This window comes from Scyliorhinus torazame, chromosome 12 (assembly GCF_047496885.1).
Source record: "Scyliorhinus torazame isolate Kashiwa2021f chromosome 12, sScyTor2.1, whole genome shotgun sequence".
NCBI classification, from domain to species: domain Eukaryota; kingdom Metazoa; phylum Chordata; class Chondrichthyes; order Carcharhiniformes; family Scyliorhinidae; genus Scyliorhinus; species Scyliorhinus torazame.
In genome coordinates, this window is record NC_092718.1 from 195,511,939 (window position 1) to 195,525,926 (window position 13,988).

Here is a 13,988-nt window from a genome sequence, read left to right on the forward strand (position 1 = left end):
AACAGAGAAGGTTGATAATGGCAATGCCATTGATGTGGTGTCTACAACAGACTTGTGAGCAAAATTCTAGCTCATGGAATAAAAGGCAAAGTAGGCACTTGGATAAGGAATTGGCTGAGTGGCAGGAAACAGTAGTGATAAATAGTCATTTTGCAGCTGTCCTTATCCTGAACATCTGATGCCATGCTATTATGTACATTTTCCTTCAAGATAGACATGCTCTGGGAAATATTTGTACTTAAAGTCGATGGCAATGGTTTTACTGCAAGAGGCTGGAACAACTTACTAAGTCCAATTCATTTTCTTCTTCTGATTCGCTGTCTTCTTTCTTAGCTTTGGAAGGATTACTTACCATTTGTTCAAGTTAGTGTCATGTCTGTTCGGTAGAAGTTGTTTAACATTTCTTCATAAACAGAATCCAAATCGGATTCAGAACTCTTGTCTCAATCTTCATCAGTGTTATTACTATTAGACTGCACTTTGGAGACCTGAGGTAAACACTGCTGTGGGGATAGGTATAACGAATGAGGTAGATGAGAGATATACATGGTTTTTGTCGGATCTTTCTTCGGATCACTTCCAGTCTTGGAATTTTGCTACTAGATTTTATCTTTGATAAGCTTGCGTGAAATCATTCTTGCAGAGATGTTTCATCAGTATCAGCAGAATCAGATTCACTACCATTGTCATTGGATGTGTGATTAATGTCTTTCAACATTTCTTTCTTTGAGTCATTTAATGCCTAATGAGTTTTCCTAATTCGCACATGTCCTGGTATCTCATGCGCTATCCATTTCCCTCGGACTCTCTGTAATCATAGAATCAAAGAATATACAGTGCAGAAGGAGGCCATTCGGCCCATCAAGTCTGCACCAACCCTCGGAAAGAGCTCCCTACTTAATAATAATCTTTTTATTGTCACAAGTAGGCTTACATTAACACTGCAATTAAGTTACCGTGAAAAGCCCCAAGTCGCCTCATTCTGGCGCCTGTTCGGATACACAGAGGGAGAATTCAGAATTCTCAGCTGGTACAGGAATTGAACCCGCGCTGCTAGCCTTGTTCTGCATCACAAACCAGCTGTCTAGCTGTGTGCTAAACCAGCGTGGGTCCGATACTCCCCAAGGGTTTGCTGGGCAGCTTTCATTTAATCCCAAGGCCACCACTAAATTGCAGTGTGCTCAGGGTTAATGGGTACCAATTGATTCAATGAGCCAATCGACATCCCTCTGCTAGCAGCTGGGAATTCCATATTAGCCCCTTCCACCCTTCCAATTAAATTGGGCAAGGTTTTGCCACTGCAAGGAGATTGATGAAAGGCCTCTCTCACGATCAAATGTGCCTAGCTGCCATCTTTCCTACTGTGATGGGCTACATTAAATCCAGTCCCATTTGTTTTTTATGAAGGGAACATGGGTAGATATCAGACAAATTACATACCTGGGAAACTACCACTTTATGTTTCTTCATGAGTTCATTCATATCCTCTTGATCTTCCTCAAGACGACTCTGGAGCTCATTTTTCTCACGTTGCAAACGGCTTAGTTGCTCTTCCAGCTATAAAAGGAAAATGCAGACACAAATGATGTTTGAGCCATTTGTATGATTCTGCCATCCTTACTGCAGCGAATATGTCTTATATACTGGTGTCAACCAGTTTAAAATCATACTTTGTAACTCTGAAAGCTTTTCAATCTCTTACTGAAGTTTCCTCCCTCCCATCCCTATTTCTCCTAATTCACCATCCACAGTTCAGAGGGAAGGTAACACTTCATTTATGCCTCCATCAACGCCACTCAAAAATCTGCCTTTAGCAGATGAGCGTGACCAAGTCAGGCTGATCCTTCCTCTAATTTTTGCTTCCATATGGGAAACAAATACACTTCTACGAACAAAGAATATGGGAATTTATGGCTGCAGCCTCAAATGGAGCTATTGAATTCAAGTGTGCAGGATCAAGTGTATAGGACTCTTTAGTTTTAGAAAGTATTGAACTTTGTTGTTTATAATCATGAGGTGGATTCTCCGCCGCCTATAGCGGGGTTCCGGATCCGGCAGGATTGGCGCGGATGCCCATCCCCTGCCAGCAGCAGCAGCGAGCTCCCCCCCCCCCCCCCCCCCAACCCCAGCAGGAGGATGCAAGTAGGTCTTTTGCACACAATTACAGGGCTGGAAGCCATATTCTCCATGCCCCCATGATGCTCAGGCAATTCCCACGGGCATGATTGGTGCAGGTAACTTTTGATGTGGAGGAGCCCATGGTGGGTCAAGGGATTAAGCCTTCATCAGAGAACCACCATCCCCCAAACAGGCCCCCAACAGAGACCTCCCCCCAACATCCAACAGAGATTCCTGCCTGAAAGCTGAAGAGCAGTCTCAGTTGTAGTTTGAAAGATTACTGTATTTTCACTTCCCCTTTCCTAACATCTGCTGCTGCAAACAGAAGTGTTCAAAGCAGCAACTATTGCAAGTGTCAGGGGCTTCCTTGAAAGCCCAGCACAAGTCAAAAGGTCTTGAAATCCCTTTACAGCCTTTGAAATGCAGATCTTCCATTGAATTTTACATAGCAATACATTGCATTAGCCAGCGATTGACAGTTTATTACTCCAGGGCAACTGCTTGGTGGATTGTATGTTGATCTTTACCTTCACGCTCGAATGCATCTCCAGTACCCTGCTTTGATGCTAACAACAAATGTTTATAAAGACTCCTGCTATGATTGACAGCCCATCCCCACATTAAAGGCAGCTAAGTGATTGCTCCTGTGAAAAGGAAGAAGTCAAAGCACTTAGCTTTAGGGGTCTGATGGGGGTGGGGGGATCTCTATTGGGGGGGGGGGGGGGGGGGGGGGAGGGTCGAGCCACCCCCATGCATCAGTGCTTGAGGGCGGGGGGCCAGTTTTATTCCCATGCGGGGGGTGGGGGGGGGGGGGGGGAGAAGAAGGAGGGTGTCCCTACTTTTCAGCTGAGGGGGGCACAATTTTAATTGTGTCTGGTTGGGGGGGGGGGGGGCAGGGGGAGGAGGCAGTGCCGGAACTCTACATCAAGCCACATAATCAAAATGGTGGGCTGATACCACCCCCTCCTAGCACCAGCAGAGACCAGGAGCGATTGTACTCCAACGGGAACACTTATTTTCCCGAACAGAAAATCCTGTCCCATGTATCATAACAAGTTAAAACCAATGGATTAGTTTAGAAACATAACCACTGATCAAACTAAAATTGGCAGCTAATTGGAATACAGCATAGCCCCACAATCAGCAATGAATTAAACAAATCAGATAATGTGAATACTGTTGCTGTTAATTAAGAGGGGATTGTTGACTAAGACATAAAGAACTCTCTACTCCTCTTTCAATATTGCCATCGATTTTTACCATCAACCAGGATCCTTCTGGAGTACCTGTGAGCCTAGGTTATGTGCCTAAATCAGTAGTGGAGTTTGAAACCATAAACCTATGACTTAGGGAGACATTGCCACTAACTGAGCTACATGTACACTATAAGTTATTACATTTGTTTTAATATTCTCATCTAAAAGATGAAGATGCAGGCTCAGGCTAAAAACATTGTGCAAGAGAGTGCTTTATAATTGGAATTCACCAACGAGACAATCTTTAGTATTATTTTCTTTTTTGGGACTTTTAAACACATTTGGAAAGAAAATTGCAAGCACTTAAAATGCATTAAAATAACATTTTACAATTTGGCAACTATTTTATAAATCAAGCTACAATTACTAAATATCAGTACATGGAAGTGCACCTCATTGGTAAAAAATAATCCATTGGCTATTATTCAAAAACTAGTTTCCACATACTTCACCATTATTGCACTTCTGGTAAATGTCCTAAACATTGAAACATTGTTACCAATACTTGTTCTCTCCTCCTCAAGCTGTTAATTTATTCTTGTAATATGTTTCTACAGGCATTAATTGATCATGGTACTATTATTGATGCATGGGCCTCCAAGTGTTGCAGAGTAGACAACAGTGGCGGTGGTGGGTGGGGTGAGAGAAAGAGAGAGAGAGAGAGAATGAGGGGTGAGAGTGGGCTATGCGAAAATAGGAAAGAAAGAGGAGGTACTAGCTTAACCTAAATTTGTCCTTATTTGAAACTCGGTATAACCATCACAGCTTTAACTGACATATATACTCAGCATTAACTAGTGGCTAAGGATGAGATCTTACTCCAAGACTCAACTTTTTTTTGTTCATGGGACGTGGGCGTCGCAGGCTGGGCCAGCATTTATTGCCCATCCCTAATTGCCCTAGAGGGGGCAGTTAAGAGTCAACCACATTGCTGTGGATCTGGAGTCACATGTAAGCCAGACCAGGTAAGGATGGCAGATTTCCTTCCCTAAAGGACATTAGTGAATTAGACGGTTTCTACAACAATTGACAATGATTTCATGGTCATCATTAGACTTTTAATTTCAGATTTTTATTAAATTCAATTTTTTTGAATTTAATAAAATGTTTTTATTTTTAAAAAGAAAACATTGATGTATATTGTTTTTGCTTCAAAGACGGCATCACAGCACTTAGAATCATTCTGCTGATATTCAAAATATTTGGTTGTGGTTTTGAGAAATCCAAAAACAGACGCATAACTGTTTAGTAAATATTTCTGCATCCATTTGGAAATCTAAACTTTTATATGCTGGATCAGCTTCAAGCAAGTCCACTTACTGCAATTTTGGCTTTAGAGATATCTTCAATCTGAAGGTGCAGATCTTCCATTTCAACTTCCATGGCTTTTCGAGCTTTGACAGCTACTGCACAGGTGAACTCTGACTCTTCAAGCTAAAAATAGACAACAATTTCAAGGAACAGTTTTAGATTCTCTCACATCAGGTAAAAGGTCAACTACAACAACTTAGAAATCTCAACATTAAAATGAGGAAATTGAATAAGTGGTTAAAGAATAAACCACTTATTATAACATTTCTGAATCATTTAATGTTGCTAATAGCCCAAAATCTGTTTACAAATGCCATTATTGTTAAATTAAAGCATTCTTATAGTGATAGCTCATTCTTGTGCTGTTCTAGTCTCTCTCCAAAATGAACATAAAATAAAGTCACATAACCATCCCCACAGGGTACAACTCAATCCCTTTCTAAATCTAAATATACGAACTACCAGGAATAAGTTGAATTAATTAACGAGAAAAAGGGTAAGACTTTTTTTTAATACAACTGAAGTCACATAAGTCACACAAAGTAAAATGCATGCAGCAGAATTTGCCATTTCAGTTTGCCCTTATACAACCATAATATTTTGGTTAGAAAAGTCAATTGCCATAATGGACCACCAATGAAAGGCGATTTGTTGATTATGACCAGGCGTTATGATCAATTAATGACCACACCGAATTGCATATTAGCTTAAAGTCAATTTAATTGTTTTATTCTCTGTGTGATCAAATAAGACAATCTCAGAAGTATTTTCTCTGTCCATTGAAAACACAGATTTTTCTTGGCTGAGTAGAATGAACATTGACGTCTCAGAGATGTGCATTGGCGCAAACATAATCTCTTACAGAATACCAATTATTAACCCCATATATTTATTCAGAGACCACTAATGTCTGCAGACCTCATAAAACAATCTTCAGTGAATAAACTGTGAAAGTTTTTTCATGTTTTGCTTCCTAAAGAGTATCACTATAAAGCTAATGGAGATTGCTTAAAACTACCTGTATTGAGTACAGAAACACACTATTTTGGCTCATCCGGCTTAATTAATTCTAGATGCATTTTCCTTGATTATACTTTTCATAGAAAATATTTAGCTGTGCACAGAATGAGGCAGAGCATTGCAATATTCTGAGTCCCAGCATAAGGCTAAACTTGATAAAGAAGTTGATAACTGTAAAAATATGTTTTCTGGGGATTGTTCCTCATTTTCATATCTATCTTAATTAGTATTGTTGAACCGTCCTCTAGGTAGAACCATCTCTTTTGAAAGTCTTTTCTTTGGACGATCACATGGTCGTAAATGTCCATTTATGCTATTTTTCCCAATATTCTGGTTGCCCTTTCACTGAAGTTATAGAAGGCACGTGCGAAAATTTCACCCAGTTTTCAACTCTTATTGTCTAATTTTGAAAATTATCTTTCATCTATCTATATACACTACACATTATTACATTAAAACATAATGGAGCTAATGTTTAAGATAGTGAGAGAACAGGTAAACAATAATCAGAGGAAAGTTAAAGAAAGAGACTCTAGACAGGAACATTTCTCAGAAAAGGTTAAAAAATTTGGTGACAACGGGTGAGAGTAAGAAAACTACATATTTGTACTTCAGAAAGGCATCATCTTGAGCTAAGTGGCACGTAAGATCCATACTACACAAGTGCAAGTGATTACTATCTTCAATAAGAGAGTCTAAGCACTTCCCCATGACATTCAACAGAATTTACCTTTGCTGAATCCCTGCCCCCATCATCAATATCCTGGGAATCACAACTGACCAGTGCTTAACTGAATGAGCCACATAAATACTGCATCTACAAGAGCAAGCCAAGGACTAGTTAATCTGCAGAATTAACTCATCCCCTGTCTCGCCAAAGCTTTTCCATCATCTACAAGGCACAAGTCAGATATGTGATGTAACACTTGCCTGGACATATGCAACTCCAATAACTCTTTGAGAAGCTTGTCACCATCACGGACAAAGCTGCAGTTTGTACCATCTACAAAATGCGCAGCAACAAATTGCCAAAGCTTATTCAAAAGCACCTTAATAATTTGTGGCCTCTGCTGCCTAAGAACTAGGACAGCAGACACAAAGGAATACCATCATCTGCAAGTTCCCCATTTAACTTGCAGATACACTACCATTCCTCACTGGGTCCAAATCCTGGAATTCCATAGCTAACAGCAGCATTGATGTACTTACACCATATGGATTGCAGTGGTTTACCATCGCTCCTCAGGGGCAATTTGGGATGGACAATAAATTATGGCTTTACCAGAAATGTCCACAACTCTGGATTGAATTTTTATAAAAATCAGACAGTGTGTCACAAAACAGGTCTCTCCGTAAGATTTTATGCAATTAGCCTAGCAAATGGAGATATCAGAGGGGACCTGTTGCCAACGGAGATCCATTTATAATTACTATTAATGATTTTTATGAATTATTTGAAGGACAGAATATTGTTCACAGTTTAAAACTGGGCACACCAAATTTATCATTGTTGGCCCATTCATCCAACGTGCATCATCCCAAATGGACTGAGAAGGGTAAGGGCAAAGAGGAGGCAATTGGAGTTCAATGTTAACATAAAATAAAAAGATTAAACTAGGTAGAAGCAAAAATATAGATCACAGTTTCAGTACCAATGTGGTTGAGGAGCAGAGCAGTAAAGAAGCTGCGAGGTTTTACTGGATAGTTCTTTGAAACCATTGATTCAACATTTGCAGGTGGTGAAGAAAGGAAATAAAATGGTGGGATGTACAGTTAATTATGCAACATTTGCATCTAAGGCGATTACATCGGTTGCGCTGAATCAGTTTTGGTTTGGAATTCACTGTTTGGTAGGTGGATTCAATCATAGTCTCCGAAAGGGATTTGGATAAATACTGACGGTAGAATTGCAGAGTTATGGAGAAAGAGTGGGTTAGTGGGGCTAACTGAATTGGGTCTTTCACATGAGCCAGTGCAGAGACAATAAACCAAATGCCCTCCTTCAATGCTATACCATTCCAGCTGACAGTTACAAGATGAATACCTGAATTTAGAGGTGAGAGTTATATGGAAAGATCATCTACCCAAGGACTTTTCTTCCGAGAATTTCCTTTTGATTGGGGGGGGGGGGGGGGGGGGGGGAGCGAGAGAGAGAGAGAGAGAGAGAGAGAGAGAGGGGAAGAGAGAAGAGAAGAAAGAGTGGGGTTGGATTTTTATTAGTTCCATGCTAAGAATAAGGCCTACAATTTCTTGACATACAGACCTATTCATAAGGGTTGCAGAATTGGGATGGATGGTGAGATATTAGGTGGTCCTTGAATATGGTGGTAACATTTACCATATCCCGTAGCTTTGGCCAATTCCTGTTTCTAAAGATTTGCAGACGTTATAGCTTTTCAATCTCCTACATGATTCTGGGTCAGATGTCAGTGTGTATTGACTTTTACATTTTTAATTCGATTGTACTTTTAAACACAGTTTCTTTTTATATTATCTCCAGTAGTTAATCTTCCATAAAAGATTAATGTTAATCAAAAGTAGTTTATCACTTTAAGAAATGCAGCTCAAAATGACGAACAAGATTAGAAAATGTTACCTGGTTTTTCAACTGTGCGATTTCCCGTTTGCTGGGTGCATTATTCTTCAAGTGATCCAGCATTATTTGTGCATCAGCCAGAAGGGCTTTTGTGCGCCGAAGATCCTTGCGCAGTCTCTTTTCAGTTTCAAAATCTCGTTCACTAACCTAGTTTTAAAAAAGAAATCCAGTTAGCAAAATCCTAGGAAAAGGCTGCATATTCAGTCTGTACTGGATTTGAACTTCTGGCGTCATCTATAAATATAAAACGACAACATCTTTTTTGCAAATTACCCATTTAAATGTTCTACTTTTAGTTTTCACCAATTCAATAATGACCACATCAAAAATAATTTACAACAATGGAATTATTTACCTCCCTGTTCCTACTGATCTTCCCCAACATCAGTAACTGGATGGCCAGAGGGCCCAATCAAGTCAGGGGCCAATAGAATACACAAGACCACGGTTGTCCTTTTAAGTCAATAGTGGGCAGACTATGTGCATGTGCAAGGTCTGTGCAGTACCAGTTGGGGATCCAGCTAAAAGAGGAGCTCAGTAGGCAAGTTTTAATTTATTTTTGCGAGAAAATCTGTTCCTCCTGGCTCCATGAAAACAAGCTGGGTCATTGTCACAGCGGGGCCAATTCAATGTTTCCTCTATGTTACGTGGTCAGATGACAACCCAAAGCTTCTGTGCAGGCCATGTTGAAGTCAGCCCCTTTAAATTACAATGCAGGCACGATTGTGCTGTGCACAAAAATTTAAAGAGTGCACACTTAAGTAAATCACCCGCACCTCTCATCCTCCCCTTTCCATGATCCCACTTCTGGTCCAGAGGCTATTTAGGTTGTCTGATACGGCACAGGTTAGGAGCAGGTGGCCTGCTTAGGGCAATTATTTTCCCACCTCAGCCCATTAACCCAAAGGTGTCAAGCCCTCAAAATGGATTGGGCCGCCTGTTGGGATTGTTCACCAGTTGACTTTGCTTTGGGGAAGGAGTCAACTCCCATAGATTTTCCAAGTAACATGCTTTCTTCAAATTTGGCATCGAAGGTACTATAACTATTTTTTCTTGAACACATAGAATAGAAGCAGGCCAAATGACCAACTGGTCCACCAGGGCGGCACAGCGGCACAGTGGTTAGCACTGCTGCCTCACAACGCCAGTGACCCGGGTTCGATTCAGACCTCGGATGACTGTGTGGAGTTTGCACATTCTTTTCTTGTCTGCATGGGTTTCCTCCGGGTGTTCCTTTTTCTTCCCAGTCCAATGATGTGCAGGTCAGATGGATTGGCCATGCTAAATTGCCCCTAGATGAAGTTACAGGGATAGGGTAGGGGATTGGGCCTAGGTAGGGCTCTCTTTTGTAGGGTAGGTGCCGACGTGATGGGCTGAATGGCCTCCTTCTGCACCGTAGGGATTCTATGATTGATTCTGCTTGGGGTATGCTTTCTTCAAACTTGGCATCAAAGGTACTTGAACTATTTTTTCTTAAACACAGAACATATAGAATAGTAGGCCAAATGACCAACTGGTCCATGCTTGTGTTTATGCACCAGTAGAACCAGCTTAAAGGTCTACTCTTACTAATTTCGGATTTTAGGCTCTCATGGGATGGCTTACCCTAATCTAAATTAATGTAATTTAATCTAAATTAATCTAAACTAAGGTAGTCAACTATCTTAACTACTTAAGGTAGTTAAGATCTTAAAACGTCAAGATCTTAACTACCGATTACAAATACGGAATGCTGATATTCGGCTATTGAAAAATCGCAAAACTGCATACAGTTGCTCAATTCTTAAAGGACATCATTAATGCAGGATTTTATAAATGTTACCTGTTCACTGACTGTGGACAGTTTGCTCTCCAGATCTCTCTTCTCTCTCAGAATTTTTTGTTTCTCATCATACTCTTCTTCTAACTGCAGCTCGAATTGTTTTAACTGACAAAAGGAACATAAGCAAAACAGTATTAGATTCCAAACTTTCATAATATAATTTAAGAAAACAAATTGATCTTCAATGTAAACATGCACAAGGGTTAAAAGGGAGCTGGAATTCAAATAGCTTTATTATCAGGGTCATTCACTCCAATTATCTAGTAGAATCTTTAAGATAACCTTTCCTGTGCAAAATATCACCTCATTGTGAGAACGCCTTCCTTTGACATCAAGACAGCATATGGCAAACGTGGCACCAAGGAGCCCAAGGACAATTTAAGTAAATGAGAATCGGAGAAAATTCTCCACTGGTTGGAATCATAGCTTGCAAAGGCTTCTGAACAACATGAGCCAACTTCCAAACAAAACATTAAATTTAATTTCAATTATCTCAAAATAAGTTGGAATGAACAAACTTTTTAAGGAGTGCATCCAGGACTGCTTTCTGGATTAGGATGTCTCTAGCCCAACCAGGAAAGAAGCATTATTTCAGTTAGTTCTAGAAATTAAATGGTGCAAATAACATGTGAGAGCAGTAGGCCAGAGTGAATACAAGAATATAAAACGATAAATAGTCAAATATAAAATATGCTGTATAAAGGGAAAATTCAGTGAATTAAGGGGAGATCAAGCTCAAAGTAATTTTGCGGGAAAGGTAGCAGACAGGCTGATTTAGGGTAGAAATATTTAAAGCCAAGATAAATAAGAGTGCAAAATAAATATAATCCTCGGAGGTAAAAAGTGAATGCAAACAAAAGAACAGGTATAGAGGAATTAAAACTAAACTGATTCTTAAAAGGAGGCACTAAATAAAAATATTGCTAGACATACTGGAGAGAATCAAAAGAAATATAGAGAATACACCAGGGAGTGAAAGAGTAGTTTTAGACATTATGGCAGAATTAGTGTTATAACTCTAGTTATCCACCAAGTTCTGAAAGGGTTAAAACTCTTCTGCGTTGATCTGTATTATACATAAAAACTGAAGTTGTTAGCTGTAGTAAATCAGCTGGTGATGGGGTCCCAGTGAAGAGACAGACAACAGATGGCCATTATTAAGCGTGGCAATGACGAATATGGGCTCTTTACACCATTTTGTATTGGTGTCAAGTTGTCTGGAGGAGACACATAATCAGACAGAATTGTTATTTTTATCTTGAGAAGGCCATTATACTTAGACAGGGGAGGTGATTGAAAACCACATTCTTGATAATGGGGAGCTGGTGCTAAATATTAGGAGATAGCGTGGACGTGTCTTTACACTGATTGCCTATTATAATCGCGAGCATGCACTTGTTGTTAATTGTTCTCATATTATTCATGATGTAAAATTAATTGATAGTCATTATTGGACATAGATAACTCGTAACAAATGATTGGTACATGGTAATTTCTTGTAACCAAATCTGATGTATATCTGTCAGTACAATTCGCTTTTTTGGCGTGCCAACTTGGAATGCCATTAACTCGTGCTTTGGCATTGTAATAAAGGCCTCGTTTGGAACTCCAAGAGCCTCCATATGATTTCTCGTGAATGGGAGAGTGAAGGACACTAAAGCAGAATAGCTAAATAGCTGTACTTTTCCCCCCGCAACAGAGAGGTTAATAAAAGGAGGATTATAAAAAGGAAGATGAAAAGCCATGGCCTGATTACAGTTGCAACAAACATGATCTATTCTAAAAAGTTAATAAGTAAAAATAATTTTCTATTTTGCAAATGACATTTACTTCATATCGTATTGGCATTGCTTACCACTCCTATTTTGTAGTTTCTAGGACACTGGAAAGCTCAACATTTCTTGAAGTGCTAGTGGCTATGCTATGTAAAGTACTCTCCGAACAAGCCCAGGTGCTGGCAAAACTCACGCTGAACAATTTGCATCAAGTCTTTGGGGCATTTTACTGTCAACTGATCTTGTTTTAGTACTTAGTTTATTGGATAATGCAATGTGATAGAAAAGGTTGCTTGAGGTCAGAGAATTACTCAACCAATATTGATTAATTTCTAAAAGGAATCAATAAATCAAGCTAGTTTTGCTGTGAAAATCATTAGGCTTCCTCACTTCATGTGCAAGCCAGATACAGGGTAAATTCTACTACTACTTAATTGCAACAGTATCTTGACCTGCCATAAAAAATATTAACCATAGGCAGAATTTGATCTGGCTCAGTTTCATTAATACAAATGAAGATAAAATATTGCAAATGCTTCTATCGAATTAACATATAATACAACGCAGAATAATTCCAAAATATGTTAAAAATGGTAATTAAGAAAAATTACAGAAGAAAATTTGGCATAATTCCACCATTTGTTAACATTAGCCATTTGTACTCTTAAGAATAAACACTTTATCTTCTTGAGTGCTCAAAAGCAGGTTCAACCCACAGAGCTGCAGTCCATGGGTAGGGTAAGGAAGCAGGTCCTGAAGGTACCCAACAGGAAGGAGGCTGGAACCAACCTGATCCAAACAGGACATCAGATTACTGAGCCAACAGTCCCCCTCCCCTCCCACCATGGATAAATTGAATACGCCCTAGTCTAGAGAAGATCATTTGCTCTAGACTATTGCTGCCATACCATCTTGTCAGAAAGTGATCAGGTATTCTAACCGATGAACCTGAAATCATGTACCAACATGGTAATATTAAAGTTTCATTCATACTCCCGACATAACATGTTGCAGTTTCCAACCTTTCAATTTACTTTCTGTTGCCTTCTACCAACTATTCAGTAATGTTTACCATAAAATACTTCATGAATTGTTCACATAGATCTTGTTAACTGTTTACATTTAACTGAGATCAATATGAAATTTATTAAAAACTAGACTTGATTTCAGAGTTGATCGTAACCGAGGTATTGAGGAATTATTTTAATCAGTATTTAACAGAGCTGTAAGCTACAACATTATGATGCAATAAGCATTTTTAAAATTATAGTAAACTTTTCTTCATGGAAAATGTGTCATTTTGAGTGAAATCACAAATTTTATTTCATATGTTCACTGCAAATAGAAAAAAGTACCTGCTGCATATCGTCTTCTTCCTTTTAACTTCTCGTATTTTGATGCGGTACAAGACAAATACTATGGGATTCTAAATATGAGTGGGTGTGTTGTGACAGCTACAAGCATCCAACACGTACAGACCAACTAGTCATTCAAATACTACTCATTTTACAGAAATATTTCCATAGTCACTAGGTATTACAGTAAGAAAATTTACCTTCTTCTGGCAAGACTGTCTAATTTCTTCCACCTCCTCCTCTTTGTTCTCAATCTCCTTTGCTTGAGTTTGTCTGTGCCTTTCCATTTCCATTTCCAATCGAAGTTTAGCCTAAATTTGGGCAAAAATATTATACTCTGGAAATGTTGAATTGCTTTGACAATTAATTTTCCACAAATACGTTGACAGAAACAATTCTTTATTTTAAAATGTTCTCTCTTCACGCCTCAGTATTAACTGCTAGTCGTCAGTAATCTTCCGGTCTCTTGTCTAAGCGTGAAACCAGATGGTGAACACTGCAAAGGGCCTGAACAATGCATCATCCTCGCTAAGCTCGATCTTGTTCATGTCCAGTAACGACACATCTACACTTTCCAGCAAAGGGCAGAGAATAACACTCAGGTGTGGAAGGAAACCTGGGCTCACTTATATTCCAGAAAGTTAAAAGTAACCTAGCTGGTTCATAACTGGAACATAAGTGGTTAGTGTTCAGATACTTATGTGCAAGGTACAATTTAACAGTCACCAGGTTCCT

General features: G+C 39.2%; 1 protein-coding gene across 13 annotated transcripts in view; it reads right to left on the reverse strand.

The window, feature by feature from the left end:
• Positions 1–13,988, reverse strand: part of myo18ab (myosin XVIIIA b) — a 351,310-nt gene that overhangs the window by 38,408 nt on the left and 298,914 nt on the right. For all 13 annotated transcript variants that reach the window (XM_072469598.1, XM_072469597.1, XM_072469599.1 and 10 more), the window contains 5 exons: positions 13,454–13,564; positions 10,124–10,228; positions 8,302–8,448; positions 4,695–4,808; positions 1,441–1,557 (listed from right to left, as the gene is read on the reverse strand). In XM_072469598.1, the coding sequence (XP_072325699.1) occupies positions 1,441–1,557; positions 4,695–4,808; positions 8,302–8,448; positions 10,124–10,228; positions 13,454–13,564 (594 nt within the window). The remainder of the gene's footprint in view (positions 1–1,440; positions 1,558–4,694; positions 4,809–8,301; positions 8,449–10,123; positions 10,229–13,453; positions 13,565–13,988) is intronic.